At 56.3% G+C, this 26,458-nt stretch overlaps 1 protein-coding gene across 1 annotated transcript in view; it reads right to left on the bottom strand.

Annotated features, from left to right (window-relative positions):
- The window catches only part of INPP5A (inositol polyphosphate-5-phosphatase A), a 166,579-nt gene that overhangs the window by 5,679 nt on the left and 134,442 nt on the right, over positions 1–26,458 (bottom strand). Inside the window, exons 10-12 of the mRNA XM_074297215.1 lie at positions 17,687–17,782; positions 17,243–17,317; positions 5,375–5,448 (exon numbers count right to left, since the gene is read on the bottom strand). Of these exons, the coding sequence (XP_074153316.1) occupies positions 5,375–5,448; positions 17,243–17,317; positions 17,687–17,782 (245 nt within the window). The remainder of the gene's footprint in view (positions 1–5,374; positions 5,449–17,242; positions 17,318–17,686; positions 17,783–26,458) is intronic.

Here is a 26,458-nt window from a genome sequence, read left to right as displayed (position 1 = left end):
TCCCTACTGTCTCTCAGAGAAAAGATAAGCCTTTGTGCTGGGCACTCAGGGTCCTTCCTGCCCAGATCCCGGCTCCCTACACTATGTTCCTTTACACCTACCCTGGCCCAGCCACATCAGCCTTCTGGCTGCTCCAACAGGATTTCCCACCACCCTGCTTTTGCCTTGGCTGTGTCCCCCTGCTGGGACTGCTCTCCTGCCTCAATTCCAGCTCTTAGCCCCCCCCCCCATTTCATCAGAGTCCAGCCCCAGGACACCTTCCTCCAGGAAGCCTCCCCTGACTTCCCCCTCATGCCCCCCAGCTGCCAGTGGCGGCTCTCACCAAATTAGCTCGTGTTGTCTCTGACCGTTTCACATGAACTCCCATGGAGGCAGCCTGGCTGCCCGAGCCCCCGGGGACGGGAGCTGTTCCAGAGCACACAGTAGGTACTCAGAAAACGCTTGCGCACTGACGCACAGGGAACCCCAAGAAGGAGCCTCCTTGGAGGAAGAAGACAACCAGGAAGCTCTGCCTCGGAATCCTGGTCTGCCCCCCCCTTCCCACGCAGTTACAAGCACCCACCGGCTGTTAGGCCCAGTGTCCGAGGCAGGACATGGCGCGTACAAGCCGAGCTCTCGAAGGAAGGGCCCAGAGCCAGGGGATGCTGGAGGAGCCAGGGAGCAGCTGCCTGGGGGCGGACAGACTTGGCTCCCACCCTGAGACCATCGGGGAGCCAGAGCGGGGGGGGGGGGGGCCTGCCACGGCCCCGAGCCCTGGCTGACAGGGGAGGAAACTGAGGTCTGGAAAGGAGCTGCCCCGTGGCCCAGCTCAGGGTCTGCCGGGGAACGCCCGAGACTCGGCACTGCCCACCGAGCGGCCGGCCCACCTGCGAGAAGAGCCGTTTTCCAGCTCGTCGGTCCGGCCACACGCATTCTCAGAACGAGAACTCAATTTGCCGCTCCACCGCCACGAGCAAGGACGGCTCAATTTGGAGCATCCTGGCGGGCTCCCAGGTGCCTGTCACACAGGCCGTGACTGGCGGGGAGCAGGAGGCGGGGGGCAGGGTGCCATCGAAGGTGCTCATGCTGCCGGGAGCTGGGCGATGGCCCATGGAGTGCCCCTTTGGAAGCTGGCAGCGAGCAGCACTCGGCAGGCCCCGAGCCCTCCCCCTGATCCCGGGACTCGCACACAGCTCCCCTGACTCAGCCCCTTGCCCAGCCTCCTTCAGGTGGTGGCCTCGACACCCTACAGACACCCGCTCCATCCCTGCTGCAGGAAACGCTCCTCAGCCTCCGGCCCCGGGATCCCCTCGGACGAATCTCCCACGGCCGAACCGAGGTCGGGCCCGTGCCTCCGGCCAGCTCCTCGGAGGGACCGCGCCCTCTCCGGGTGGCCGGGCCAATGGCAGCGTCCCCGCTTGGGCCCAAGTCCCGCAGGAGAACAGACGTCAGGGCCCCATGGCCAAAGCTCTCCCTGCAGCGGAGTCCTTGGCCAGGTCACCTGCCCCAGGCACTACGGGGGAGGACTTTGAAGGAAAAGGCTTCTAGGACGGGATGACACCGCCCTCCCGGGGCACCGAGGGCCAAGGGGAGCCGGGCGGCATGGGGTCCAAGGCAGCGTTTGGGCTGGGACTGAGGGAGGAGGGCTGCTGCTGGGGCGGGCCGGGGTGGGAGACGTGGGTCAGCACCTCTGGGGGCAGATCTTGGATCTCCTCGCGGCCCTCAGACTGGCCCATCTCCTCCAGGGCCTCTCCGGCTCCTCGGCCCCCGAGTCTGGCCCTGTAGCCCGGCCTCTCGCTGGCCCCCATGGTGCCCGGCAGCGTGCAGAGCCTCTGCCAGGGCGGTGCTCTCAGGGCCGATCACGGGAGCCTGGCAGGGGGCAGGAGCTACAGGAGACGGCACGGGGGGAGCACGGCAGCCTCCCTGACTTGTTACTCCTCAGCTGGCCTCAGGAGGAGGAAATGGTGGCCAGGGTGGGCGACTCACGGGTGAGGGGAGTGGGAGGGGGCCACAGGGAGAGGGGAGAGGGAGAGGGCTGCAGGGGAAGGGGAGTGGGAGGGGGCCAGAGGGCAAGGAGAGGGGGAGGGGGCTGCAGGGTGAAGGAAGCAGGAGGGGCCACAGGGCGAGAGGAGCAGGAGGGGGCGTTATTCCCTAGGCTGTCAGAGACGCCCGTGGGGATACGGGCCATGGGCCTGGGGGGAGCCGAGACCGGGGACTGCTCCCGAGGCAGACAGGGCAGGCTGTACAGAACAAGGCCCCTCGGGGCGGAGAGAGCGGGCGCGGGGGGCACTGGGGGCGTGGAGATGCCAGGGACACAAAAATACATCCGGCCAGGAAGCCGCCTGACAGCCTGCGGCCTGATTAACAGCGCGAGGCCCTTTAAGAGAATGATTAATATGGGAGATTACCGAGGGGGCTTATCTGAAAGCAAACCCAAGCGGGGCGTGAGCGGGGGTGCCGTCCGGCCTATCTCGCTGGGCGGCAGCTCCCGGGTAATCGCCGTCATTGGGGAGCGGCGATAAACCCAACGATCGCCCACCTGCGGCTGGCAAGCCCAGGGCCAGGTGCTCTGTGGCAGTCGTGGCTGCGGCCCGCTCCCTCGGGCCAGACCCAGCCCGCCTTTAGTGGCTCGAGGGGCTTGTGCGAGTCCCCCTGTCGCGGGAGTCCCCTCTGGGTGGCAAGGGCCACACATGGAGTGGAAAAGGGGGAGAGAAAGCGTGGGACACGCGGCACTTCCCGGCGTGCCCAGCCCCGAACCGCTCGGGAAAGCAGAGGTCACGGGTGATCCCGGGGCAGCCAATGACACTGACCCCCACAGAGAAACGAGAGCATCCCCCCAGCGAGGTGACCACGATGGCCCCCTCACAGCCAGCAGCCGTGCTGGGCAGTGGGAGCGCCACATGTCCGGCGGGAAAAAGCGGCCCCCCGCTTTGGCCCCAAGGAGGGCAGCAGGGTTCCCAGAGGCCTGAGCAAAGACACAATGCTTCTGATGGTCGACCCAAAGGGTTTCCAAGGGACTGGCAGAAAGGAGCCAAGCACAAGGTTCCCAGCCCAGAGGGAGAGCAGGGGGAGGGTGGAAAGGAGAAAAGGGGAGAGAAGAGGAGGAAAAGGAGCAAGAGAAAAGGAAGAAAGAGAGGAGGAGGAAGGGGAGGAGAGAAGGGAGAGAGAGAGGAGAAGGAAGGAAGAGGAAGGGGAGCAGGAGAGGAGGGGGAGAAAGGAGGACAGAGAGGAGGAAGAAGAGAGAGACAGAGACAGAAACAGAGACACAGAGAGAGAGACAGACAGAGACAGAGGCAGAGAGAGAGACAGAGACAGACAGACAGAGGCAGAGGCAGAGAGAGAGACAGAGAGAGAGAGAGAGACAGAGACAGAGACAGAGGCAGAGACAGAGAGAGACAGAGACAGAGAGACAGAGGCAGAGACAGAGAGAGACAGAGAGAGAGAGACAGAGAGAGAGAGAGACAGAGAGAGACAGAGACAGAGACAGAGAGAGACAGAGAGAGACAGAGAGAGAGAGAGAGACAGAGACAGAGACAGAGAGAGACAGAGAGAGAGAGAGAGACAGAGAGAGAGACAGAGAGAGAGAGAGAGAGAGAGAGAGAGAGAGAGAGAGAGAGAGAGAGAGAGAGAGAGACAAAGACAGAGGCAGAGACAGAGACAGAGACAGAGAGACAGAGGCAGAGACAGAGAGAGACAGAGACAGAGAGACAGAGACAGACAGAGACAGAGAGAGACAGACAGAGAGAGACAGAGACAGAGGCAGAGACAGAGAGAGACAGAGAGAAAGAGAGAGAGAGAGAGAGAGAGAGAGAGACAGAGACAGAGAGACAGAGAGACAGACAGAGAGAGAAAGAGAGAAAGAGAGAGAGAGAGAGAGAGAGAGAGAGAGAGAGAGAGAGAGAGAGAGAGAGAGACAGAGACAGAGACAGAGGCAGAGACAGAGAGAGAGAGAGGGACAGACAGACATACAGAGAATGTTTCTAAAATGAGGGGGTCAACAAGCATTTATTAAGCACCTACGATGTAAACATTGGAAACCCAGAGGCACAGAACTGTCCCCTCAGGGTCCACGCGGCTGCAGACAGACTCGGGTACCCGAGGTAACAGAAGGCAGCCCCCCAGAGAGTTGGGGAAAGCAGAAGGTGGGCCCGGAGCCCCCAGCCCACTCCTCGCGGCCACCATCTTCACGGACATTAATCCCAGGCCCCCCTTCCCGGCACCCAGCCTTTGCCTGGCCTGTGCCCCTGCCCCCGCTCTCTCACATGGATTCGCCCCCTTTGGGACGCCCCGCTTGTGTCTCGGGCCATTTCTTGCCGCGGCGCAGAGCAGGTGCTCCACACGCACTTTCCAATCCGTCTCTGAGCGTATTTAATGGACACGGTCAGTACAAAGTCAGCCCCCGGGGGGAGGGGAGGTGCCCCTGAGGTTAGAGAAGAGCCTGTCCTAGAAAGTGTTCGCCTGGCCCAGAGGCCAGAGGTCCGGGTCCCGCACCCGACAGCGGGGCTCCCACCTGGGCTCGAGCCACCTTCCCGGTCCCTTCCACGCCCTGTCCCCCAGGGCTGTCCCAGAACCCCAAAGGCCCTCGGAGGCACCACTCCCACAGAGAGCCTTGGGGGGGCCACAGGCTCTGCTGGGGGAGCTCCCTGCTGGGACTGCCCTCACTGGCCAAAGGCCTCGAATCCCTCGGCCACAGGACAGACCCGCCAGCCCTCGGCCGCCACGTGGCCCTTCCAATTCTGGGGTCCTTCCCCTGGAGGAGGCGGCTCCTCCAGATGAGTGACTCAGGACTCAGTTTACCCTACCGCTGGTTTAGGTCTTAACATCTGTGTGACTGGGTAAGTAGTTGGCTCTCCTTCAGGAAGAGGGCCCCATGCCATTTTCTCAGGGGTTTTCTGCTTCCCTCTTTGATTAAAAAAGATCTACTTAGACTAGAACCCGGCTCCAAAGCCCACCATCCAGCAGGCCCCCATCTCTCTTTTCTCCTCTGTCTGCCCCCGGCCTTCCGCTGTGTGTGCGTGTGTGTGGGGGGGCTGAGCCACAGACACACGGACTAGAGCGCACGGACATCTTATGATCCAGAGCAGAGAAGCACTCACTGTGCTTCCCAAAGACACCCCCGGTTCCAGGTCCTCGGCCCGTTTTTGAGGGGAGGGGGCAATGGCCCTGGAGCAGCCGGGGTGGCTCCGGACGCTCTTCTCAGCCTCATGCCCAGAATTAAAAGGAAAGCCGACCCTTCGGGCCCGATGATCCCCGATTTTCACAGTCCATCTTGGCAGAGACCTCCCCCCCGGGGCCCCCGCTCTCCGGCTCCCCTCCCAGGGGGCCCCCGCTCTCCGGCTCCCCTCCCAGGCCCGCACAGCCGGGAGCCCAGCCAAGGCCAGACGCGCTCGCTTACCTGGGAGGGAATGAGATGTCCAGCTCGTACAACTTGTCTTTAAAGACGGCCAGCTCTTTGTCGAACTCCAGGAGCTGCAGAAAAAGGCAGAGGCAGCGAATGAGCGGGCCGGGGAGGCCGACCAAGAAGGGCCTGGCAGCTCTGCTTCTCCGGGCCCCGGGCCCAGGACCCTCGGGCGGCCCTCCCCCTGCGGAGCACCACAGCCGGGGCCTGGCCCGCCTGCCCCATAAGCCACCCCTCCCGCCCTCCCCAGCAGACACACGGGGGCTGCCCTGACCTTCCAGCCAAGCAGAGCCCAAGAAGCCCCCAGACCGGCGTGGACCAAACCGCCCGAAGGGGCACCAAGAAAGCGCCTGAGCCGAGGAAGGCCGTCCACGTGCAGGGTGGCGGCGGGTGCAGTGCTTTTGAAAGGCTCCTCGACTGGCCCGAGGTTCTAAAGGGAGAAGGTCTGGGAGCGGCGGGGCTCACTCTGGGTGAATCGGATGCCCCATGACCCCGGCGCAGAGCTTCTGCCGGGCACGTGTGGCCGGGGGGGGGGGGGGCGCCCCACCCCCACTGCCCATCCATGCCCCAGCGTTCCGGCGGCTCCTCCATGTTTGCCTGCGTTCATTAATCATGTCTCATCTCACAGCTGTGCTGATACCGCCGCGCGCCCCCCTCCCCTCCTCTGCCTCATAAATCATTCCTGAAATGTGCAATTAGCAGCTACTTGCCCACGTTAATTATTTGTGGGAAAGGCCCCTACCTGAGCCACCTGCACTGAGGGCGAGGCTCCCCAGGGAGGCCCGGCTTGGGGGCTGCCGCCCCTAACGCCGTTTCCCTGGCACGGTGCGCCCGCGAAGAGGAGGCTCGGCATGCTTGGTGCCCCCCCACTGGCCAAGGCAGAGGTGGGAGGCCACGGGTGTGGAGCGCTGCTGCCCCCAATGAAGGTCGGTCCGTCCGCCCTCCTGTGGACCTCACGGGGGCCCGAGGCTGGGCCTTGAGTTTGGCGTGGAGACAAGCTGGGCTCAGCCCCATGGGGGCCACCAGTGGCTGGGGACGGCCTCGAGGCCCTCGGGCCTCCATCCTGGGCCAGGCCACTGGCACTGCCTCCACTCTGGAGGGACAGCTCCTCTCCCTCTGGGGCAAGTGAGACCGTCCGAGGTTTCTCTGGCTGGCGGGGCCTTGGCCCTCTCTGCAGAATTCTGGGAGGAGAAGCTGGCCGTCCCTGGCCATCCCCCACTGCTCAGCGGGGCCCTTCCCGGTCCTCCAAGAAGTTTAAGAAAATCCAAGTGCTTTTTTGTGGGGGGGAGGGGGCACTGATTTTCACCTCCTCCGGCTGCTTCAGGCACAGGCGAGGGAGCTCGCTCCACAGTCCTTTCCCTGGGATGCGCTCGGCCCAGTCGTTAGAGAATGGACCCGCTCCATTTCATCGCGATGCCAGAGAAGGCCCACAGCCATCCTTCCTAGAGCCCAGGTCCGGCCACGCTGGGAGGGGAGGGCAGAGCTCCCTGTGGTCATGCTGCCGAAAGGGAACGCTGCTTCTGGCCCCCAGGGGAGGGACGGGGACAGTGCCAGGCCCTTTTGGCGGTGGACACCCTGGAGGCGAGTGCGAGTGGTTCGGCGAATGACCCTGCACAATGACTTATCCCCCCCTTCAGGGATACCACAGCCTGAAATGAATCTGGCTCCCCACCCCCATTCCCAGGACATAAAGCCTGGGGGTCCCTTCTTCATGAAAAGTGTGGCCCCAAACTTGGGGGGCTTTGGACCGCTCGACGGGGCTCTCCGCTGAAGATAAAATGCAGGTTCAAACAGGTGAACGACATCTTCTTCAAGTTGGGAGGGAGGCCCATCTGACCAGAGGGAAGGTGGAACTCGGAGCGACGGACGTACTCTGGCCCTGAGATCATGCCAGCCAAACGGGTGGGCGAGATCCAGGGCAGGCGGGTGGGACAAGCGGCAGCAGCCGCCAGCAGGCAGCCGGCCTGGTGACAAACAGCAGGCCTCCCAGCACCAAGCTCGGGGAACTTCGATCTTGCTGTCCGCTCTCATCGTGGAGGTTCCAGCCGTGACCCCTAAGAGCAGGTACTACCAGTGCGCCTCAGAATCGACTCCCTCGTAGGGCCGTTTTTAATGCTCATTTTTGTTACACAAGCAAAGAGGAGCACACAGAAGGGAGGAAAGGCAAACTTCCTTCACCTACAGCCCGTGTGAAAGGCTACACAGTGGCCATTGGGGGGGATGGCTGAATAGTGGTGGTCTCCAAATGTCATGGAGAATTACTGTCCCGTAAGAAACGGCCGGCAGGATCATGTCAGAGGCCTGGAGGGACTGACAGGAAGTGGTGCTAAGGGAAGTGAGAGGAAGCAGGAGATCACCATACACGGCAACAAGATCACGCAAAGATCAACAGTGATGGACGCAGCTCTTTTCAGGACCATTCTGGCAGTGTGGGATGGAGAGAGCCAGCGGCATGCAGAGAGAGGACTGGGCGGACTGAGTGTGGATCGGATCACAGCATTTCCACCTTTGTTATTTGTTTGTGGTTTTTCTTTTTTTCCTTTTGATCTGATTTTTCTTGCACAGCATGATAAATATAAAAATATGCTTAGGAGAATCGCACATGCTTAATCTATATTGGATTACTTGCTGTCTGGGAGGGGGGGAGGAGAGGGGAGCGGGACAAAAATTTGGAACACAAGGTTTTGCCAGGGAGAATGTTGCAATCTGTCTTTGCATTTATTGAAAGAATAAAAAACTATTAAAAAAGGAAAAGAAAAGCTAACCATAAAGTCTCCGAGCTATCTTGTCTCTGACTCCTCTGGGCTGATTTTGGTGCAGTTTTGGATTGCTTCAGTGACTGCCTTTCCCTTTATTTCTGTCACCCTGAACACAGGTTTCCCCCTGTCTGGACAAGGTTTTACCTGGCACCTCTATCCCCTACTCTGTGGGAGCAGGTGCCATCATCTGTGCCCTGGAGTCATGGGTTGTCATTCCATTGATTATTGTTCTGAGTTGTTCCCAGTTCTTTAAAATGCTGTTTTAGTCTGTAAAATGTGTTCTTGATTCTGTCACTTCAGCCTGCATCCGTTCACACAGGTCTTCTCCAGTTTCTCTGAATCTGTCTCTTTTGTTCTTATACTAGAATGCTCTTCTATCAACAGGCTCTTTGGGGAACACGCTAGCACAATGCAGTGAACTCTTTGGGGAAATGGCTTGACCCATGTTTGTACAATTAATTCCTCCAATTATTTAGGTTTGTCTTCATTTCCTTAAAGAATTTCTTAGTTAATAATAACAACAATAGCATTTCTATATCACTTTAAGGTTTGCAAACACTTTAAAAATACTATCTCATTTAATCCTTATAAGAACCCTGGGGTATATAGGTCCTATTATTAACTCTTATCGAAATTCATCTGTGATTTGTCCAAGGTCACATAGCAAGAAAGTGTTTGATGCTGGATTTGAACTCGGGGATTCCTGACTCCAGATCCTATAATCTATACATTGTGCCTTCCAACTGCTTCTAGGTTAGCTGAATTCATATAGTTTTTGTGAGTGTCTTAGCAGATGGACACCCAATAAATGTATATACTATGTAGCCATTTTGAATGGATCTCATCCAATCTCCCATTAATTTTATATACTGTGTAGCCATTGAATGGATCTCATCCTATCTCGTTTTGCTACATTTTGTTGGGAATATTTAGAAGGGCTAGTGATTTCCATGGATATATTGTATATCCTGCTACCTTGTGAAAGATATTGTATCAATCAATGATGAGGTGAATCTCTAGGGAGTTCCATCTCACTATATTCAGTTAAAATAAATAGTAATTTCGTTTCCATTTTGCCCCGGCCTAAACCCTCAATTTACTTTTCTTGTTTGATTGCTTCAGTTAGCATTTTTAGAGATATCTGAGAATATTGGTGGAAACAGTTATCAAAAGTTATTCCTGATCTTATTGGAAAAGTGTTTCTCAATTGCAGATAACGCTAGCTCTTGGATGGAGATAGATACTGTTTATATAATAACTAATTAATTTCTTCCTGTGATTTAACATTTTTTTTAAAAAAAGGAATAGTGTGTATTTTGTTAAAAGTCATTCCACATTTAATGACACAATAATGGTTTTCTTAGAGTTTGTTATTGATATGGTTTATTGCGTTTATAGTTTAATATTTAACTGACACTGAATGTGCAGTATAAAGCTACCTGATCATAGTGTACAATCTTTATATTGTGACGATCTATTGCCTTTGTTAACATTTTCATCATTATTTTGCATAGATCTTCCTTTCAGATCCTTATTTTAATTTTTCTACTTTGTCTCCCCCGATTTAGAAATCAGGACCATCACATTAGATATTTGCTAGTATCCTTTTGTTTCATATTTTTATAAATAATCTATGAATAGTGGAGATAAATGTTCTATGAACTGTTTAATATAATTCACTTGTAAATAATTCTATCTTTTCTAGGTTCTTTTCCTCCAAGTTAGCAGTTACTTTATAGACTTGTTCAATTTGTTTTTTTTTCTGATACTGTTATTTTAATTCTATATTTCTTGTTCCATTCGTCTGGATATTTCATATTTTTGTAGACTTTCATATATTTAAATCATCCATTATAATGTCACATATGAATTATATGTCACAATCATAATAAACTAAATAATTGAGCAAACTGATATTAATAATTTCTTTATTTTCTGTGAATTTCTTTAAAATTTTGTTGCTGGTAATTTGGTTTTCTTCTCATTTTCATCAGAGTCGCAAATTGTTCAATAGTTTTAGGAATAGTTCCTACATCTATCGATCATTTCAATAGTTCTCTTTTGTTGTGCAATTGAAATTTTAAAAAATTATTGATTTTCAAATATTTTTTCAGTTCCACACCCAATTCATTGATCCATTCTTTCATTGTTACATGTTAAAAGTTAAAAATATAAACCTTCATATATAGCAATATACATATATATGTTTATATAATTTTAACTAATGTTTTGGTTGTATTGTAAATGTTTTGTTATATTATCTTATTGCTATTATTTTGTCTGACATAATTTGTTCTTTTAGATACCAGTTCTCTAGGACAAAATTATTTAGACTCTGTGATTGAATGTTTCTGAAAAAGCACTTTGTGGATTATAATTTTTATTGCATCATGGCCAGTAACTGATGTGTTTAATATTTATACTTTTTCCCCCATCTGTTTTATTCATTTTATATATCCTAACAAATGATTACTTTTTTGTAAAGGTGTCATGCTTAGCTAAAAAATGCAAGTATATTTCTTTCTATTTTCAATCAATATTCTCCAGACAGCAACTATATTTAACTTTTAAAAAATCTTCTAAGATTCTATTCAGGTTTTTAACTCCTTTATTTTTGAGTTTTGTTTTTGTTATTATTATTGTTATATTTTTCTAAGTTTAAAAGGTGTACGTGGAGGTTTCAAAAATTAAAATTTTGTTGGCTATTTCTATAATCATTTTTTCTTTACAATTCAGTGCATTTTATTAAGTATTATTACTTTATTGTCTACACTGCCTTTAAGTATAATGCAGTTTCCTTTTTACCTTCATTAAACATACTATCACTTTGTGTTAGGTCAATATTGTTGGTCCTGCTTTTTAAAAATTCACTTAAGAGTTTAATAAATTCTTCTCCGTGAGGTCATTTTCATTCTGTACAATTTATGTTTTAAGTAAACAACATATTATTGGAATCTGCTTTAAAGTACATATTGTTAACTTATTCCATTTTAAGGGTGAATTTCTCCCATTCACGATCACAGTTATGATTGTTAATTCTATATTTCACTCCACCACATTCTTTTATACTACTTCCTTATACTATTTATTGTCTCCAACCTCCCCCTATGAAGAAGAAAGTAGAAAAAGAGAAGGGATGTATTCTACTTTTGTCCTTGAAGTTTTGAGCTTTTATACTGCTCTTCTTCCTTTATTCCTCTTGTCCAGATTCCATTCACTGACATTATTTTCTTCCTATTCTTCTAATTGCTACCTATGAACCAGGCTCTGAAGCTAAAGTTTGTTTTGCTGATAGCTCTTCCTTCCTTTAAATGATTCCCCTCTTAAACCCCACTTTCCTTTCTTCTTCTTTCTCTCTCTCTCCCCCTTCCCTTCCATCCCTCTGTTTGGTTTAATAAACTTTGGTACCAAGCATTAGGCCTGGGCATATTTGGCTTTCCTGATGTGGATTTGTTTTGCCTCTTGACCCAGGGTTGTATTTTCTTCTTATGCCCCTCAACTATGAAAACAATTAAATTCTATCCCTTCTGACTTTCTTCCCTTTCCTTTCCTCTCAAGATTTTCTAAACAGAGAATAATGAGCCCCAGGCCCATTGTGCTGCTGTATCCTCTCCATGACCCTTGAAAATACTATTGCTTAGAAGGGACATTTCTTCCCCTCTTGGATATTTTATCAGTGTTTAGCTCTTTTCAACTGTTCAAATGAATTTACCTTTGTATTTCAATTTCAAAGTATTTACTCCTCTCCAATAATTTTTACCACTACTTGAATAACTTCTATATCATTAGAGATTCCTTTTTTCCCCCCTGAGGAATTAGTCAGCCTTATACACTGTTATTTGGGATTATAAACATTTATCTTTTATATTTTGAAATATCATGTTCAAGGATTTTCTTTCTCTGTGAACTTTGTTGCAGTCTCTAGATATCTGATATTGTTCTGGCAGCTTGGAGTATTTTTTCTTTGACCTGGAAGCCCTAAATTTTGGCTAGGGCATTCCAGGGAGTCTGTATTTCAGGGCTTCCTTCAGGAGATCATTAGTGGATTCTTCCTAATTCCCTTTTCCTGTTAGATCTGGCTAGCTTTCACTCCCAAGAAATAGAGTGATTGTATTTTTTGACTATGTTTTTCTGGGATTCCTGGAATTCTTAAATGATCTCTCTTTGATCAGTTTTTTTCTTTTAAGATAGCTAATTTTCACAAAAGAGGTCTGGACACATTTGTTGATCTGACCCTGGCTTTTGATACTATCAGTCATAAGGGTTTGTGGAAAATTATGGCAAAATCTGGTTGCCAAGAAGTTCGTCAGTAGGGTAGACTTATCCCATGGGGGCGTGTTTGCCAAGTTCTGAATAATGGAACTTTTTCTCATGCTTTCCAGGGTTGTGTGCTCGCTCCTATGCTTTTCTAGCACAATATTTCCAGCATTTTTTATCCTTGTGAAGGCAGCCAATAACACTGCTTATTTCATTTGTAATTGCTTTTTCTTTCTTTCTTCCTCCCTTGCTTCCCTTCCTTCTCCTCCTCCTCCTCCTCTTCTTGTCTTGGTTGATTTCTTCCATGTACCAGTAAAATTCATGAAGTCTGTGAGACTGTGCTGTAAATGGAGCAAAATAACTCTTTTGGGGGGGCCAGGCTCTGTCTCCTCCCACACCCATGCATGAGATGGTCAGTCTGGATCGATTTTTAGATTTGTCCTTAAGCATATCAGTCAATATTGTCAGTCCTGCTTTTTAAAAATTCATTTAGAGTTGAATAAATAAGCATATCAGTCAGTCAGTCAAATAGCATTTACGGGTACCAGGAAGTGTGCTTAGCATTGGAGCTACAAAGACAGGCAGAAAAGAGGAGGTAGCTCTCTGGGACAGCTGAACTCGGCCTTGAAGTGAGGAAGCCCTCAGTTGAAATCCTGTCCCAGACACTTCCTAACTATTTGATCTTTAACTTCTCTATTTGCCTTATCTGTAAAATGGGGATAATAATGGCATCAAATGACATAATATTACGAAGAACTTGGCGGACCTTAAAGTCCTATGGAAGAACTAGCTGTCACAAAGGGCCAGCTTTCACAGCTCCATCCCCCCCACCCCCCAGGAGTCCCTCTCTTCACTTCACTGCCAGGATGAAACAGAAGGCAGCAAGTGCAGTGAGCCATGGTGCGCAGATAAAAAGTACGGTGGGAACACGAGGGGCCTGTGCTCAGCCACGAGGGGCACTGGGAAGACATGAGGAGCCCTCTGGTAATCGCAGCACCTCCCTCTGAGCACTAGGATTCCCTGATCCTCGTGGGAATGGATTTCCAGAGAGGGCAGGAAGTACATGAATCCCCCTCGGGACCTCGTAAATGAATCCTGCCGGAGCAAACTTCTGGACTGGACCCAGGCTATGGCCATCCATTCTCGGCAGTGCCCGCCGGCACGGAGCGCCAAATGATAGGAAATGAGCTAATTATCATTTTTCATTTTGGACTCTGCTGAGATTATAAAATCAGAGTAATTTTAAATGATTCAATCATTTTCACATAAGTCATTATTAACTTTTACTCGTGCACTCTCTATTTAATTAAGTACCAAATGGACAGAGTAAAATTAATTCCGAGTTACACAAGCATAGCTCCTAGTTATCCGGAAAAGTGGCCCGAAGACCACCAAAGCCTTCTTGGAAAGCTGGCAGGAGCCCCTGGGGCACAGGTGGCTGTGGGAAGGCACGGTGGCCCATTATCAAGTGAATGGCACTTGTCGACACCAGGGAAGTTCAAGTGTGTTTTCATTCTATGTCATTCCCAGAAAAAGGATCGGGGAATCCATCGGGGACGGCCCAGGGCAGCTGGCCCAGCACGGTATCCGCCCCGGGTGACTTAGACCAGCTCAGAGTCAGCACTGCAGTCTTGGTCAGAAACGTGAGATCTTTATAAACCCAGCAATGACAAAGCAACTCCAAATTCTAGGTCTGTGACCCTAAACAAAGGCAGGACTGTGCACCTGGATCCTGTAGAGAAGAGATGGGGGCGATCACGAGAAAGGACACTGAGGTTTGGGAGGGCGAAGGGGTCTGGAGCCTTTGGGCCCTGGGCCTGGACCTCCGTGGCCAGCCTACTGGGAGGTTGGAGGAGGGGTGGGGGATATTCTGGCCCCATCCCGTGGACGTCTGAAAAATCCATGTTGCTTCAGTGCTGCATAAACAGCCGTTTTAAGAAGCAGAAAGATGTAACGACACCTCGGCAGGCCTTTGGCGTCACTGCCCGCTTCACGCTTGTCAGGCCGGAAAGGTAAAGCTGATGTGGGAGAGAGAGGAGAGCAGAGGAAGCCCAAGCGTGCCACGTTGCTCCCCTGCAGCAGATCCCATCAGGCTCCTGGGGTCCCTCCTGCTGGCTGCTCCTGGAGCCTCTGGCTGCCTTGCAGCCCTGGGAACCCTGCTTGCTACCAGTGAATCGGTGGCTTATTTCATGCTTTCTGCAGTGAGATTAAAGAGTGCTTGGGGACTGGGGAACCCGGTTTCCCAGGGTCTCTAGGTCTGATCTCAATGGCGCACCTCCAGATTGGGACGGATTCCCCAGAAGGGAAACCGTTCCTGGGGCACTGGCCGAAAATGCGCGGTTTGCAAACGCTTCTGAGGAGACAACTGCTGCATCTTTAATTTGTATCTATTTGTGATTTCTCAAGAGCCACCAACGGTTTTCACATGGATCACCAGCATTCTCCTTGATTACAATGTTAAAAAAAAGAAGAAGAAGAAGACGTGGGGGTGGGGAAAGCCGGTCCGGGGACAATGATGAAGCGGCCTCGGGATAATAAATATTTGTCAGGGACCGGCACATCTGCACAAATTCCACGGTTACTGAAGAGACGGTGCACGGAGCAGAAAAGGGCCGGAAAAATCAATGCTCGGGAGCTCGAGCAGTTGCTAAACACACAGAAAACATCTTCATCCAGCAGCCAGAGGGCTGTGGAAATTCCCAAGCCTGGCATCGGCGCAGCTAAGGAAAATTTAATCTTCCCAAATACTCATCAGGCTTCTCCATCCTGCAGCCCTGACAGCCCCACTTATAATTAATTATACAATTTCGATGGGAATATCGACTAAACAAAGCTATAAATCATAGAAAAAGTCAATAGGCATGGACACATTCAATCATGTCCCGACCAATGATTACTGCTCTTAAAATACAATAATTATTTTCAGGAGCCAGCTTGAATTAAATTTCTGTCAGGCTGGTACAAGCCCGGTGGTTGATGAAGGATGCGATGGATTTTGGGGGCCGACTCGGGCCCAGGGACATTTATCCTCACCGAGAGGTAGTTTGTTCTTGGCGACCGTGGTGTGCGTGTTTAACTAGACCATGAAGATGAGATGATCTCCAGCGGCTCATTATGCCATTTATCTTGGCCCGCCACCATGGATCGGGGAGATCTCCTGCTTCCTCCGAAGCAGACGGGTGGGCAGCAGTGGGGCATCTGGGTGGGCACACGAGGGCGAGGGCAGCACAGAAGTCATCGCCCTGCCAGATCGCTGGGAAGGTAGATGGCCGGCTGGCAGCGCCCCATGGGGCCGGCCTGGCTTCTGGAGCTCCATCTCTGCTATTTTATCATCAGCCCCCTTATAAAATTAAACTCAGGGAAGCCATGTAACCACAAAATGTGGCGCTTGGAAAAACACGCTAATTATTGGGGTGAAGCATGGGAGACGTTGCAGGAGAACACCTGGGGCTTCTTGGCCCCGGGAGAAAACGGTCGGGGACGGTCTCCAAAGTCCACAACCAGCCGGCACGGTGCGGGGGTCAGCGCCCAAATGAGGGCGAGCTTCCTCGGCTCAGCACATCCTCATCCAAGAGCCCGGAGCCAGGGGGTGGCGTCTGTCCCTCGGTCTGACTGATTTTGTCCCTGCTGTGTGTCAGACACCAAGCGCCAGCGCCGGGGGCCGCGTCTCCTTCCGGGTGCAAATGCCGAGCCCAGCCCCGAATCGCTCCAAGGTGGCCCTCCCGTCCTGAAGCTTTGTCACGGCTCCGTGATGGCCGCAGGTCCAGCTCGGGAGGCGAGCCCTCGAGGGCCGGGGAGGAGGCGTCAGAAAGACTCAGGGGCTAACACGGAGATGCACACACACGCGGACACAGACACATGCACATGTGGGCACCATCACACACACGTGGATATGGGCACATACATATGGGGCACAATCACACACAGATACAGACACACATGGACACAGGCACATACATGTGGGCACAGTCACAATCCACGTAGACACAGATACACAGAACGTACACGTGGGTACAACCACACACACACGTGGACACAAGCACACATGGGCACAATCGCATACATGTGGCTAGACACACACAAACACATCCATGTACACACATGCGGGCACAGCTGCACACACTGGACACAGACACACATGCACGTGCACACATGTGGGCACAAACACCTGGGGAGATACACATACAGCGACGGCTCAGAGAAATTCTGGCAAAGACTTAAGGGCCGAGACACGTCAGGCTCTCCGAGCCTCTGCTGAGATCCCAGACGCTGCCCTGGCAGAACTCTGGGACTTCCTGCCCTGTGTATCAGGGAGGAGCCTCGGGGAGCCCTGGTTTGGGCTCCAGGACGTGGCCTTGCTCTAGTGGTTGCATTTCTCAGGCCCGGCCAACAGGCCAGACTGGAGGCGCACGGGATAGACAAGCGGGGCCCATCCCGAGCCATCCCGCCCGCCGCCAGGGCGGCCCTCCCGTTTTCTCCGACCGGGCCAGGCAGGCGCCCGATGGGCCGTCAGGGTCCACGTGATGGTCACACACGGAGGCTCACCCTAAGCTGGTTCTCCTGGTTTATACAGAAGAGAGTTCCAGATGCCTGATGGGCGCCCACGGGCTCCCAGACACAGTGCTCCTGGCCCGCTCATCCCTGGCTTGTGTGTGCTTCTGTCCTGGGACCCGGCGGGCACCAAGCACATGAACGGGAGCGGATTCCAGAGCCCGCCTCGCGCAGAGGGACCGGGACTCGGCACACTGTCCCTGCCGGTGGGCAGGAGGGGCTGGCCTGCGCTGCTGGTGGGAGACGCGTAAGCAGGGAGGGTGACGTGGAAGCCGGCGGAGGGGGAGGGGGCACTTACCGCTGTCCCATTGTTGTCTCGAAACACTTCTTGATTGAAATAATCAAACAACTTCTTTTCTAGCTGCAGCATGACCTAGAGGGAAAGCAACGGCACATGTCAGGGAATGCCGGCTCCGGACAGGGGCGGGGCAGCCATGGGGTGGCCCACAAGTCTCCCCTATTCCCCGGCTTCCAAGGCCTTCAAGCACGCCCAGTTTGGGAGGAGAGGCAGATGGACAGAAGGCCATGGGCGAATCATCCACAAAGCTGGGCCAGCGTGGAGTCCAGGAGGCTCCTGAGCTTGGTGAGGGAGGGAAGAAGAAAGGAAGGGAGGGAGAATAGGTTCATAGATGGGGAGTGAGGGTCCCCACAGCTCTGAGAAGGTGCCAGTCACTGGGCTGCCCCACGGGGCCCGGGATCCCCTACCTACTTGCTGAGATCCGGTGCCCCTCAGGACGCCTACCTTCCGGTCATTGTCAGATTCGCGGAATATTAACTTGACGACTTCGTTTGTGTCAGCTGCCCGGATGGTCTGCATCGTGGCTTTTGTACAAAGTGTCTGCAGAGACAGAGACGGAAGTCAGGTCAGCAAAGTGGGGAGGAGAGAAGTGGGGTCACTTCCCGGCCACCCCCAGCCTCAGTAATAGAGGGAGCATGGAAGAAAAGGCAAAAGACCTCATGGAAAACCCGAGTTGTCCCAGTTTGACGGTGGCCCCTGATGCTCACGGAGTCCTTGTTCCTGTGGCAGCGAAGCACTCCGCTCTCATGCCCCACATGCTCAGGGCGTTGAGGAAACGGCACAGACCCCGATACCCTTGATGCACTAGCCTCTGCCTCTATCAAACCTGCAGGCCCACCCTCCCCTTAACGCGTGCCCCATGTGCTCCCCTCTGGCCACGGCTGCTCTTTAAGTGTCTGGGGCAAGCCGGGTTTCCAGGTCTCGGCTGACTCCGGACACCTCCCGCGCGGCCCAGATCTCAGAGACTCAGAAGAGGAATATGTGAATGGCTTTGGGAGTAGAGACTTGGGGATGTCTGGGAGGCAGAGCTGGGGAAAGGACTAAACGGGAGGAAGGCTGGGAAAGCGGATGAGAATCCCCTGCCCTTGGTCTGATGACCTCACGCTGCTTCCATGCACGCTACCTCCCCGATCAATATGAGCTCCTTCAGACAAGGGACATCTCATTTTAAAAAATGTGTAACTCCAGGGATTAGCAGAGCTCATGTTTACAGCAGGTGCTTCATAAATCCTTCTTCCTTCATTAATTTGCCTCCTACGGGACAATTAGAACAGCTCTCATTTTTTCTCACATTGAACCTAAATCTTTTCACTCGTCCTTCCTCCCTCTAACTCCCACTCTTGGTTCTGCTCACCAGGGCCAAGCCCGATCCTCCTTCCACAAGACAACCCTCAAATCTCTGAAGACGGGTCCTGACTCCTTCCCCATCATTTCTACCCCCCATAAGTCTTTTCTTCTTGACCTAAATGACCTAATGGCCCTCCGTGAATTTGGGCACCCAAATCCTCCCCATGCTCCCAGTGCTCCTCTGGGGCTCTCTAACTACGGAAACAATGACAATAGCCCAGGGAGGCAGAAGCTGGGTGTCGAGGAAGGGGCTAAAGCGTAGGTTGAAATCCTGGCTGTGGGGCCTGGGCATCTGCAGAGAAGGGGCCAAAAGGAACGGGTGGAGGGAGCATCACTTTTCTCCAACACTCAGGCTAATCCTGAGCCCCTTCTTGTCCTCCTCCCTAAAGAGCATTCATTTCAGCCCACATTTCCAGCTAAGTTCCCCTTATTTTCTTTTATGTGACCCCCCCCAAAGCCTATGAGGCAAGAACCATTAATATTTCTGTTCTATTGGTTGGAAAATAAAGGCCGAGCAGGTTCTGGGCCTCACTCATGGAGCTATTAACGTGAACTCAGGTGTCCCTGAACCCTAGACCAATGTTCTCTCCATTGTGCTCATCAGCTGCCTAAAGCCCCTCAGACGGGTGGAGGTCCGTGGGACTATCACTCCTTAAAGAAAGCCCGACGGCCCAGCGCTGTCTACCCCTCGGAGACTGCGGACTCAGTGCAGCCCCTCGATCCCATCTCCTGTCGAATCCTCTCTGTTCAGCCCTGTGCCGAGATCTATGGCACTCCCCATCCAGCCGGCCGGCCTTGTGTGGTTCCGGCCCAACCCGTGCTTGCTGACACCGGGCAGGCGCTCCGGATATAGCCAGCTGGTCTCCTTGTGTGGTTCCGGCCCAACCCGTGCTTGCTGACACCGGGCAGGCGTTCCGGATATAGCCAGCTGGTCTCCTTGTGTGGTTCCGGCCCAACCCGTGCTTGCTGACACCGGGCAGGCGCTCCGGATATAGCCAGCTGGTCTCCTTGTGTGGTTCCGGCCCAACCCGTGCTTGCTGACACCGGGCAGGCGCTCCGGATATAGCCAGCTGGTCTCCTTGTGTGGTTCCGGCCCAACCCGTGCTTGCTGACACCGGGCAGGCGCTCCGGATATAGCCAGCTGGTCTCCTTGTGTGGTTCCGGCCCAACCCGTGCTTGCTGACACCGGGCAGGCGCTCCGGATATAGCCAGCTGGTCTCCTTGTGTGGTTCCGGCCCAACCCGTGCTTGCTGACACCGGGCAGGCGCTCCGGATATAGCCAGCTGGTCTCCTTGTGTGGTTCCGGCCCAACCCGTGCTTGCTGACACCGGGCAGGCGCTCCGGATATAGCCAGCTGGTCTCCTTGTGTGGTTCCGGCCCAACCCGTGCTTGCTGACACCGGGCAGGCGCTCCGGATATAGCCAGCTGGTCTCCTTGTGTGGTTCCGGCCCAACCCGTGCTTGCTGACACTGGGCAGGCTCCTGTCGCTGCTTCATTTCTGATGTAGTCACTAAGCTTCCTTTAATGGGCATCCTAGAATTTCCCAGGAAGCAAACCCAAATTTCACGGGTCTCCCTCCACTCTCCTCCCTTTTGGGGAGCGGGGCCATCTGCCCCCGTAGGCCTGTGGCTCCTCGTGAAGGCCAAGGTCCTCCAGACCCGAAGGAGCCATTCACCCGAGCCAGGGGACACGGACTCTCCTGGAGGCCCCCGGAACAGGCTGCGCCCAACTTGATACGGAACGACAAGAAGGGGGCGGCCTTTGAAAACTGTCTCCATCCGTTCGGGCAATCCACGTCTATCTATTCACAGACGACATTTATCTGTTACAGCATCCGGCAGGGATGCAGCCTTGCGGTTGGCATTAGGGAGGAAGCCCGGTGCCCAAAGCACCACCCCCGGCCTCCTGGTCCAGGCAGCAGGGCCCGGGGACGGGTGAAGGGAAGAACATGAAAACAGGAGGACTCCACTGGGGAGGGAAGGGATGCTGGCATCCCAGCAGAGAGCAAGGATTTATTTTGGCTTGCGCCGTATCCTCCCGGCATCCCTGGAAGTCCCCCAGCCCTCCCCGGATCTGTCTGGAGCCCCGGTTCGGCTCTCGGGCCCAGGAATCACCTCCCCTCTGCCTGCGAGGGCGGTCAGCCGCCACTGAGGTCACCTGCGGCCCCCCAACCTAACCCTCCCCGGCAGGCATTGAAATTCCAGGCACGGCCCAGCTAATCGGGGCAAGCCCCTAAAGAGCGCCTTTGGACTCATGTGTCACAAATCAGTCTGGGCGCCTTTAAGCGCGCAGCAGATTAGAACCCGTAGCAAAGCGGAAGCCGGCCTCCCGCTTAAAGCCGCTGCCCTTCACTCAGGCTGCCTTCCCAGTGAGGGTCAATGGGGTCCCCCCTCCAAGGCCAGCATCCAAATGCTAATGGGCTTAAGTGGCTTAAGCAGCTTTGGGAGTGAATGGCCTGGGGAAGGGGCTCCCCAGACAAGGCCGCCCCGCCCCCAGCCCCCCCCAGCATCTGTGTGAGAGCACTTTCTGCTCTGCGGCTTTATCTCCGCACCCAGGCCCGCTCAGGCAGTGGGAACCGGCTCCGCTCTGGAGGAGCCGCCACACGGACACACGCACTCGCCCACACCCCTCACGCTCGCATCTCCACGCCCCATGTATACACTGCCCATGTACACAAGGAGTCACCCCATCCTTTGCACAGAACACAGCACTCGGTGCACACACGTGGACTCCCACGTGCTCACCCCCCCACACGGATCCCCCACGCACGCACACGTACCCCCTCACACAGCCAGACCCACGCGCAGTCACTCACTGCATTCCCACACCCAGCCTGAGCTGCCAAGCCCCGGCCCCTTCTTTGGCATCCCAGCTGGGGCCGGCCCCTTCCCCAAGCCGGAGGCAGCCATGCAGAAACCTTCCGGGCTTAGCGAGGGATTTCCGTTTTTTGTCTCTTAAGGGAAAAAATTAAAATGCTGTCACAGCGTCCGTCCTTTCCCAGGTCTTTGGTTTCTCGGGATGAAAAGCCAGCGGAGCAGTGTTCGAGGAAGGGGACCCGGCAAGGGGGAGGCCGCGCGCGCAGCTCCGCTTTTCACTTAAAGCAACGAGCTTTTCATCCCCGAGCCCGCCTTCCCGGCCCGGGTCACTGCCGGGGGGCCCGGCTTCCTCATTTGGCAAGGGAGGGCAGGAGGGCTGACCCCAGAGGCCCGGCCGGCCCCAGCCGAGACGGGTTCGGCGACTGCCCGGAGGGGGCCGCCCTCTCTCCGGCATCCCTGGGGCAGGCTGTGGCTTCTGCAGAAAGCCGGGAGACGAGGACTGAGGGCCAGCTGCGCTGCCCGTGCAGCACACGTGTATATGCACGTGTATGTATGCCACGGGTGGGCACAGAGTCCCTGGGGCGGGAGGGCAGCAGGCGCAAGGCCAGGCGGGAGAGCTGGCGCTCACGGAGCTCGGCAGGCGGGGCTGCCCCAGGGAGGGGCCCGAGGAGGCGCACTCCTAGCCCAGAGGGGGGCCAGAGCACAGGCCCAGAGGGCAGAGGGAGGACTGCATGGGAGAGACTGCATGGGGGGGGGGGTCCTGGAGAGAAAGGCCCAGGCCAGGCAGGCAAGCGGCTTGTGAGAGCCGAGGAGCAGACTCGGTTTCCCCGAGACAGAGCCGGGGCGCCGGGCTCGTGAGGGGGCATCCGAGGCCGCCCGCAGGCTCTGGCGGGACAGTGTTCGGCAAAGGGAGCCACACACACGTGCGTGCGTGCGCAAAGGCTGAATGGAGCCAGACCCACACGTATGTACACATGCCGGGCACACAAGCACATACATACACCACATGCATAGGGCACCTTGTGCACGTGAACACACATGTACACACAATACGTGTGTGTGCACAGGACGCCCGCACACCCGCAAGCTCCCAGCAGGCTTAGATCGCCACGCACCCAGCGCTGCAGACAGTCACTCGCACTCTAGCCTGGACTGTCTAGGAGGAAGACGGAAGGTTCTGGAGCGGGGGTGGGGGACCTCCAAAAGCCTGCCCAGCTTACTCGCAGGCGGCCGCCCGCAGAGACCTTCCCCAGCCAAGCTCTCGCCCTCTGCCGCCCCGGCTGAATGTCCCGTGACCATCGTGCCCCCAGTCCTCCCCTCTCCTTGATTGGAGGCGTCGCCATCCCCGCAGGACCTCCTGAGGAAGCCTCCTGGACCCTCATGCTGTCTGCCCCCGACCCAAGCTAGTACCGAGGCCGCGGCAAGGGATGGACTCCCCGCTCCTGCCTGGCCTGGGTGGGGCAGGGCTGGGTCTGCCTGCCTCAGTCCTCACTCTGCCACCCAAGAGTCTTCCAAAAGTCCTGATTTTGTCCCCACCACTCCGCTCCAGCAGCTCCCAGAGCCTCCGGGGCAAACCCCATACACTCTATGAGCCTCCGGGGCAAACCCCACGTGCTCTGGGGGCCTCTGGGAGCAAACCCCACGCGCTCTGGGGGCCTCTGGGAGCAAACCCCACGCGCTCTGGGGGCCTCTGGGAGCAAACCCCACGCGCTCTGGGGGCCTCTGGGAGCAAACCCCACGTGCTCTGGGGGCCTCTGGGAGCAAACCCCACGTGCTCTGGGGGCCTCCAGGCCCTCCCTCACCTGGCCCTGCCCAGGCAGCTTCTCACTCCCGCCACATCCTCTTGGAGCCGGAAGCCCGGCCTCGTGACTGGCCCAGGTCCAGGCTCCTCAGTCGCGCACTCCCGGAACCTCCTCTGACCACCCTCCCTCGTCTGCTCCCACCACTGCCGTGCCCAGTCTCCCTCAAAGCTCCCTCCCTGCCCCCTCCTCATCGGGGGCCTTCCAAAGTCTCCTAATCATTTCCTGTTTGTCCCCAATAGTTTGTTTGTCCGCTCCATCTGCCCAAGGACCCGCAGGGGTGGGGGGGGGTGCAGGTCAGCCTGTGGCCTTGGGAGGCCCGGATGCACAGGCTGGCACCGCCCGGCCGGGGTCCGGCCTTCAGCTCAGGGCGGCCCAGATGCTGCGCTGTCTCAGGGGAGACGCGGGCAGGGCCGCACGGGAATAAGGCCGGTCATTGTTTCCGGGCAGCTCTGTCGCTGGGCCTCGGGACAAAGAGGTGGATGCTGACTTTTAGCCAGCAGATTAAAACCGTGGGCCAGCTGGCCCCAGGCTGTTTAACATAGAGTGCGCCGAGCTCCAGGCAGCACAGGGGGCTCGTGGGGCTGGGAGCAAGACAGGGGCCAGGCCGGCTTTGCCCCTTTTCCAACCACCCGAGTCAGGGGGGCCCAGGTGCCATCGCCCCCCCTCCCAGCCAGAGGGCCAGGACTGCCCCCTAATAAGTCCTGGGCACCCGGGCAGCAGCCAGCGGCACAGGAGAGAGGGGCCCGAACGCCCGGGCCTCCTGGCAAGCTGGGCTTAATCCTGGGACCCAGAACCCAATGCCGCAGCACCAGCCAGAGCCGCTGGAGCTGCCGGGGACCAGAGGGAGCGCGCTGGGGGGGGGGGCCCAGAGGGAGCGCGCTGGGGGGGGGCCAGAGGGAGCTAGCTGGGGGGGGCCAGAGGGAGCGTGCGGGGCCGCAAAGGGAGCGCGCTGGGGGGCCCAGAGGGAGCGCGCTGGGGGGGGGCCAGAGGGAGCTAGCTGGGGGGGGCCAGAGGGAGCATGCGAGGGGGGGGCGCAAAGGGAGCGCGCTGGGGGGACCAGAGGGAGCGCGCTGGGGGGGGGGCCCAGAGGGAACGCGCTGGGGGGGGGCAGAGGGAACGCGCTGGGGGGGGGCAGAGGGAACGTGCTGGGGGGGGGCCCCAGAGGGAACGTGCTGGGGAGGGGCAGAGGGAGCGCACTGGGGGGGGGCAGAGGGAGCGCACTGGGGGGGAGCAGAGGGAACGCGCTGGGGGGGGGCACAGGGAGCGCGCTGGGTGGGGCAGAGGGAACGTGCTGGGGAGGGGCAGAGGGAGCGCGCTGGGGGGGGCAGAGGGAGCGCACTGGGGGGGAGCAGAGGGAACGCGCTGGGGGGGGGGCACAGGGAGCGCGCTGGGGGCAGGGGGGCCGCACAGGAACGTGTGCTCTGTAAGCCTCTGGCCCAGAACCCTCAGGAGCTCGGCTGCTCGGGCCCCCACCCCCACTCCAACCTAACTCAAAGGAGCATTTCCCGTGGCTTTGACCATCCGGGAAATGGGGGGTGAGGAGGGAGTGGGGGGGGCAAGGCCTCCCCCAGACACCAACCAGCCCGAGGCCGGGAAGCCTCCACTTGAGAAGCGAGCAGCCGTTCCAGGGGCATCCCAAGGATGGGGTGGGTTCCCACAGAGCACACAGGCTCTTCTCGAACAGGAAGGGGGGGAGGGCTTTTCCCCAGCTGACCCCAGCAAGGAGCACAATCACCTTAAAAAGAAACGGGGGGAGGGGGGATAGCCGGGAGGGGGTGTGGCCTGGGTCCTCCCCTCCCCCAGCGCACCACTGCGGGAGAACATCCCATTAAGTTAATGAAGAGGCCCTCGGGCCAGCTGCTCCCCAGCCCCCTCGCGCCGCCGCCGGGCTCTCGCCAGAGGCGGCGGGAATCCTTGGCCGTACCCACTTGTTGCCCGCCAGCCGCGGGGGAGAGCCGGCTCCGGCCCGGCAGCCCCCGCGGCTCCAAGCGGCTCGCGCCTCTGCCGGCGGGCTCGTGGGCCCCGGGAGAGCGGCCGCGGTGGGTGGGTGGGTGGGCTCCCAAATACACTCCACCAATTTTTCACGCCCGTCCCTCTAAATGTGACCCTGCTCCGGGCTTTTATGCCCCTGACAACTTCACGCAGGAAAACATGCAGGCCCCGTGATAGCGTGAAATCGGGGACAAAGGCCCGGCGGGGGCCGCTCCCGGCCCCACAGATGTTCCGCTCGGGCCGATCCCCCACGAGGGCCAGGCCTGAAAGCGGCCTGGAGGGAAAGGGGCGCGGCCCCGCTGTCAGCCATAAATCTCCGCAAAGAAACCGCGCGCCCATGAATGTCAATGAGGCGGCGGCGCTCAGCCGCAGGGCCGGCCCCTCTCGGCTCGCCCGCATTTCCGGCGCGCACTTGTTTGCTTCCTTAGCCCGTCCCCCCCATCCCCCCCCCGGGGCTCCCCCTCCCCCTCAGGAGTCTTCATGGCCCAAAGGCGGTTCCCTCCATCCCCAGAGCCGTGAAAAAGAATGGCTTAGGCCCGGGAGCGGAACCGGGCCAGGAGCTCCACCTTCCCACCCGCTTTATTTCAGAACCAAGGGGCCGGAGAGCGCCGGCCCCGCCAGCAGCACAAAAGGGAGCCGGGCCTTTGGGAGGCTCTCCCCGGCCATGCTCCGGTGCCCAGCACGCAGTGTGGGGGTGGGGGCGTGTGTTCCCCCAGGCAAGCCCTCCCTCAGACCCTGCCCCGAGCCCGGGAGAAGAGGGGCGCTGGCGGCGGCTCCCTCCCAGGCCCAGGCGGACGCTCCCGGGGATCCGGCGGAAGGAGGAGTTTCATTTTAAGCCAAAGGGCTGGGAACCCCCAAGCACCGGAAAAGATGGCGGGTCAAGCAAGCCCGGCTCCCCACAGGTCCCCGCGCCTGCTTCCCGGGCCCCGGGGGGCAAGGAGTGGGGACCCCCAAGCCTCGAAGGAGCAGGGTCACCCGCAGCAGCTCACACCGGCGCGGGCCCCGGACTGGCTCGGTCGCCTCCTCCCTCCCTGCTAAAAGTTTGGGGGTTCAGGGCACCCCGCCCTCCACCTTGTTACCCAGAAAGCGACTCCCAAGCACCCAATTGTTCCACGTGCACCGAGGCCGCTGCCTAATGCGGAAGGGGACCCTGGCCGGGGCTGGGGCGTCTGCCTCCTGGGAGGGAACTAGGAAGGAGTCCGTTTCTGCTCATCAGATGCCCAGTGCCCTTCCTGCCCTGCCCGCTGCCGCCCCCCTGC

This window comes from Sminthopsis crassicaudata, chromosome 2 (assembly GCF_048593235.1).
Source record: "Sminthopsis crassicaudata isolate SCR6 chromosome 2, ASM4859323v1, whole genome shotgun sequence".
Lineage (NCBI taxonomy): Eukaryota > Metazoa > Chordata > Mammalia > Dasyuromorphia > Dasyuridae > Sminthopsis > Sminthopsis crassicaudata.
Note: the sequence above shows the minus strand (reverse complement) of the source record. Positions and strands in the feature narration are given on the sequence as shown.